The sequence below is a fragment of the Miscanthus floridulus genome, chromosome 5 (assembly GCF_019320115.1).
Source record: "Miscanthus floridulus cultivar M001 chromosome 5, ASM1932011v1, whole genome shotgun sequence".
NCBI lineage: Eukaryota > Viridiplantae > Streptophyta > Magnoliopsida > Poales > Poaceae > Miscanthus > Miscanthus floridulus.
The window spans coordinates 121,405,995-121,411,402 of NC_089584.1; the positions used below are offsets into that span (position 1 = coordinate 121,405,995).

At 58.2% G+C, this 5,408-nt stretch overlaps 1 protein-coding gene across 1 annotated transcript; it reads right to left on the bottom strand.

The window, feature by feature from the left end:
• Positions 1–412: 412 nt before the first annotated feature.
• On the bottom strand, positions 413–5,200 carry LOC136450620 (cytokinin dehydrogenase 5-like). Its single transcript, XM_066451155.1, has 5 exons — positions 4,451–5,200; positions 4,179–4,306; positions 3,069–3,338; positions 2,355–2,626; positions 413–1,379 (listed from the first exon to the last, which is right to left on the bottom strand). Exons 1-5 carry the CDS (start codon positions 5,076–5,078, stop codon positions 1,046–1,048), a joined length of 1,632 nt encoding a protein of 543 aa, XP_066307252.1. The 5' UTR covers positions 5,079–5,200; the 3' UTR covers positions 413–1,045.
• Positions 5,201–5,408: the final 208 nt, after the last annotated feature.

The following is a 5,408-nucleotide window of genomic DNA, read 5'->3' on the forward strand; positions in this document are numbered from 1 at the left end:
TCAGCCTGTTCGTTTGATGTGGCTTGTCGTAAACGATCGTAAATTTCCAGCCGGAACAATATTTTTCTCTCACACAAACCAGCCAGCAGTACTTCTTCACGAACCAACAATGATACGAACCAGCCAACCGAACAAGCTGAATAAGGGCCTCTTTGGCACGGTTTATGCTGGCTTCGGCTTCATCTATTTTGCGCAAATCGAGACACTATAGCGTGAAGCCGTTTTGTAAACCAGGGTTAAAATGAACTAGAAGCCGGAAAAACCCAGTTTTTCTGGCTTCACCAGCTTTGGCTTCACCGGTGAAGCCGTTTTGGATGAGCCGTGCCAAAGGGGGCTTAAGTCCTGCCGAACGGAGGCTGTTCCGTTCCACGTCAGTACTGTGGTGCTGACTGAAGACTGAACCCTTGTTTGTAATTAACCTGCATGACGAACTTGTACCGCGAGACGTTGCAGGCTTGCAGCGGCGTGGAGTGAGGAGCAGTAACCAGTAATGGCATCGCAGCGGCGTGGTAAGAACTAAGAACACGTTCCTCTGTTACCATAAAGCTACACACTAAACCATTCGGTCTGTTTGGCCAATCATTTTGCCCCTTTGATTTTATACTTCCATTCCATTCCATTCCATGTTAGTACTAATTGATTCCCTGTTTGCCATTGCTGTAACTTGTCGCATGTCACACAGTGATTAGCTAAGCCGATTGACCAATCCAGCATAACTCGTCGCAGGCATGGACCATGGAGAACAGTACAGTACACTGGAGTTTCACAACCAACCATAAGGGGGAAAAATCACTTTTGCCACATCCATATTTGACTCCCCTGTACACAAACACAATCAATCGCAGCAGCTATGCCACCACGTGATCAACCACCCACATTTCTACATCTCAATCAACCGGAGCTAACTAATAATACTAACAAGAAACTAATATAATCCTGTATGGTTACTGCTGTAGCTACTATACCTACACTAAACGCACCTAATAATTAATTAGTAATGCACCTAGCAGCTCGAGCACCATCAACAGCCCATATGTATCCACGGCTACGAGTCGGCCACGAGCGGCGGCGAGCCGGGCGGCCGGAAGATGCCCTGCCCGGTGGCCAGGATGGCCCGCGGGTCGAACTCGGCCTTGAGCCTCGCGAACCGCTCCCACCTGGCGGCGCCGAAGTGCTCCGCCCACTCGTGCTGCGCCTTGTGGTTGGGCAGGTACTGCTTGGCGCCGATGCCCGCCTCCGCGCAGAAGTCGAGGATCCGCTGGTTCTGCCGCGCCAGCGCCTCCAGGCTCTCCGGCGCGCCCGGCAGCGCCGACCGCAGGAACGCCACCAGGTAGAACACCTCCTCGTCCGGGGTCACCACCGAGCTCCTCGGGTCCCACCTGCGCGCGCCAACCAACAAACAAGCACACCCGGTCAGCTCACGGTCCAGTTCAGATTTCTTTAGAACTGCAATTGCCAGATTACCTAACCGACTCGAAAAAGGTTTGGAATATGGACAGCAGAGTATGGAAAAAGCAGCGGTTTTTAGCAGGATCGTCTGATGATTCTGATACGGCTTTTTAGGTTGGTTGTGTATGCGCTGAAGCTGAAAAGCAACAGTTGGTGCATCTACCTGGCCACTGACGCCCAAAAGAAAGTAAAAGGCGATCGGGTCTCGGGCCTCGGCTAAGGAATGCCAATTCTGACCGCGCCGAGCTCGTTGCGCCCTGTAAAGCTCTCGCGGCGCCGGTTTAGAATGGCTGGTCGGCACCACCAGCCGCGCGCGAGATTGATTATGGGCGCTGCATCGCGTCCATGGCGGTAGAATAGAATAGGCCGTGTCGCACAAGTGCGCGGTATGTCCGCGGCCATTCAATCAGGCGCCAGATTCGGCTCACGCAGTTCGGCAATTGATTAATCCGCTTTTGCCGCTGATGGGCTGGTGATTTGTGTGCGTGGCGCCAATCATGGCACACTCGATCGCAACACATGATGAGCGAGATCGAGAGAGCCGAGCCGCCGCCACCTGCGCTGCGCGCGCGGTGCCGTCCGCGTGTGTGCGCCGCATGTGAGGGAGCCGGGCGGCGCCGTCGGACGGCGCGGAAACGTGCGTGGCGGCTCATGTGCTGTCCCCGTGTCCCGTGCGCTGCGTCAGCATGTGGGATGGAATGGAAGGTTGGTTGGAAGCGCGGGCGGGGGCTGGGACGGCGACGGTGACGCGCCGCCCTCCGCGCCCGCGCGCACGTGGCGGCGGCAGATCGATGAGCTAGCGCACGCGCAGCCAGCCAGGCGCGCGGCTTGATGCGATGCGTCTCCTAGGACTGGGAGGAGGAGTACTTGACTTGTGACTCGTGTTAATTTGTGGGTTGACTTACTTGTGCTTTTTCATTGGGTAGATGAGGATGGGGCCGCCGGCGCCGGCGGTGCGGCCCCCCAGCATGCCACGGAAGACGCCGCGGTCGAAGTCGGCGATGCGGGACGCCGGCACGAAGAGGTTCAGCCACGGGTGCGGCACCTCCCACATATCCTTGGCGCGCAGCTTCAGCTCCGCCTTGTGCACGCGGTCCAGGAAGTCCACGTACGGCAGGTCCGTCGTGAACACCGTGCCGGGGAGGAAGTTGAGCTCGCCCAGCAGCGCATCCACATCCTGAATGAAAGAGAACAAAAATTAATTCGAAATTTCCTTAGGGCTCGTTCGACGAGGCCAGGAACAATTCCGGCTCTTAACCGATCCAGCTGGGAATCTTTCCAGGGAGTCGTTCCTCTGTAGTAGGTTTCTCCGTGCTGCTGTTTGCTGCTGCTGCTGCTGCTGCAAGATACTAAAATATTGCTGCAAGATCTAGTAGCAGCAATGCAAGGTCCTCTTTTCTATGTTCTATCTACTCTCATCTGGGCTTCAATTAGTATACTACTGCTATTATTATTATACGGCCTAAACCAGCTATTACAACTAACTGAAGGCATGGCTCCAATGATTAGCTCCTGGCTCGCCGCCCTAAAATGGGGCGGTTTCTTTGTCTGACATTATTTCATTTCCCAAACCGAACCATATCAGAGCACGTCATATAAAGAAAGAAAAGGCGGCGGACCTGGTCGACCGACCCGGCGGTGTCGTCGTCGTAGTTCTTCGTGACCTCGAGGCAGTAGAGGACGCCGGAGTGGTGCTTCAGCGAGCTGAGCTTCACCGGGTTCTGCGGCGAGAAGAAGGAGGACCTCCAGTTGTTGATGAGGCCCTCGGCGGCGACGACGAAGCCCTCGACGTAGTCGAACCGGCGGCCGCCGCTGCCGAGGGAGATGAGGCGCTCCTGGTCCGCCGTGAACTCGGTGAAGTTGGAGTAGAGCGCCCGGATCCACCGAACCTGCAACCACCAGCCATGCATCCCGCCCGCTAATTAGCGTCTCCTTAGATTACAGACCCGATTCATTAGCAGAGGAATAAAATCTTGCGAAAGATTACGACGGCTAATCGGTGAGCAGAGCAGGGGGCAAGTTGATCGGCGACGGGGACCCATGGATCGGCCCCAACCGACCCGTGGACCACCTGACCGGATGACGTATATAATAAATAAATAAACTTTGCTACTAGTACTAGTAGCATGTAGGAGTACAGTGCTGTATCATTCCGGCAGACTCTGACGAACAGTGTAACGAGAAGACTGTATCATTCCGGTAGCCCATCCGATCGAAGCAAAGCCGGATCGAGGAGCTATGCTGTCGGAGTACGCGTACGTGTCGGACTTGCCCTGGGCCTCCATCCTGCCCATCAGGTAGTAATTAGCAGCACGTTCGTGTGTGGGTCTTTTTCGGACGCTACACTGCACATGTGGCAGCCGTTTGCGCCTAACAGAGGGTTAGCGGCCGGCAGAGCGGCGCTTTCCTCAAAGGACCAGCGGCGCGCTCGTCACTTGCATGGCCGGCCGGTGTGGTTGAGATCACTGCTGGGTCGGTCACTAGTTGGAAAGCGAGGCCGGTGACACGCGACGGGAGGAGAGATAATACTGGCCCGGCGCCCCGGCCTTCCTGGTGCGGGGTGCCACACGAGACACGACTCACGGGAGGGAAACAAAAGGCGAACGACGGCTACTAAACAAGTGGAGCTGCTACTGAAACTGAAGTGCTCAGTGATAATTAAAAGAATCAACCGATGCAGGTGATCAGTGTGTGCGCCTGCAGGGAGATCGAGTTGTCGTGGCTGTTACCCTTTGGGGAGCACGCTCCAGGGCGATGCGCGCCCGCGTGATGATGCCGAACTGGCCCAGCCCGCCGAGCGCGCCGAAGAATAGGTCCGGGTTCTCCGTCTCCGAGCAGGTCACCACCTCTCCCTTCCCTGCCAACGCCCAACGCTCGTGTCAGTCGGTTCATTCGGCGGTCCAGAGCGCCTTGCATGCACGCGTGTAGTGCGGGGCAATCACGGAGTTGGAAGCTGGGGAATTTTGGATAGCCATGGGGAAACGGCTGGCCGGCTAGCTACCTGTGACGACGTCGAGCTCGTAGACATTGCTGATCTGTGGCCCGTGGTGGAACGCCTGGCCGCTGATGCCGGCGTTGGAGAGGGTGCCGCCCACGGACAGGTAGAGGTAGTCCGTCCACGACCGCGGCGCGAGCCCGCCGTGGGACAGCGTCCAGTTGAGCACGTCGACCCACAGGTCGCCGCCCCAGACGTCCACGTAGTGCCCGCCTAGCGCCGGCGAGTACACGGGCAATGCCCGCGCCCGCGCCGCGGTGCCGGGGCCATGGCTCATGTCCACGACCACGCCGCCGGGCGCCTGCGCCTGCCCGCTGATGGAGTGGCCGTGGCCCCGCGCCGAGACGCGGAAGCCGTGCGCCGACCCGAACGCGGCGCGGACCAGACCCGCCACGTCGCCGGCCACGCGCGGCTGGAACACCGCCATGGGCGGCTCGGCGTCGGCGGCGCGGGCGAGGCCCCCGAAGTCGCGCGACGCCTCGGCGATGTCGGACGCGTCGACGCTGAGGCGGCCGCCGCCGACGTCGCCGCCTCCGAGCTGCAGAAGCTCCGCGGGCGGCTCCACCGGCAGCCCCACGGTGGAGATGAGGGAGGAGACGAGGAATAGCAGCATGAACATCAGGCACCGCGTCATTGCCAGTACCAGCCCGGACTTATCCTATATATGTCTTTGACTAATCACTCCGGCCGTGTGCTTCTTGGAGGTCGAGGAGCTATAGCTACCTGAGCTAAGCACGGGAGAGAGGAAGAGGAAGGGAAGAGAAGTGGTGTGCGGTGGTGGCGGGGCGGGCGTATTTATAGGCTGCTGGAGCGTGGAGGAACGGAAGGCGGACCTGGTAGCGGGGGGGATTAATTAGGCAAAGGATTATTAGGGGTGAGACCGAGGAAGATAGGAGAGAGATAAAGGAAACGGTGGGGGTGACGATGTGCCTGTGCCGAGGGGAGGGAACAGAGAACACCGACG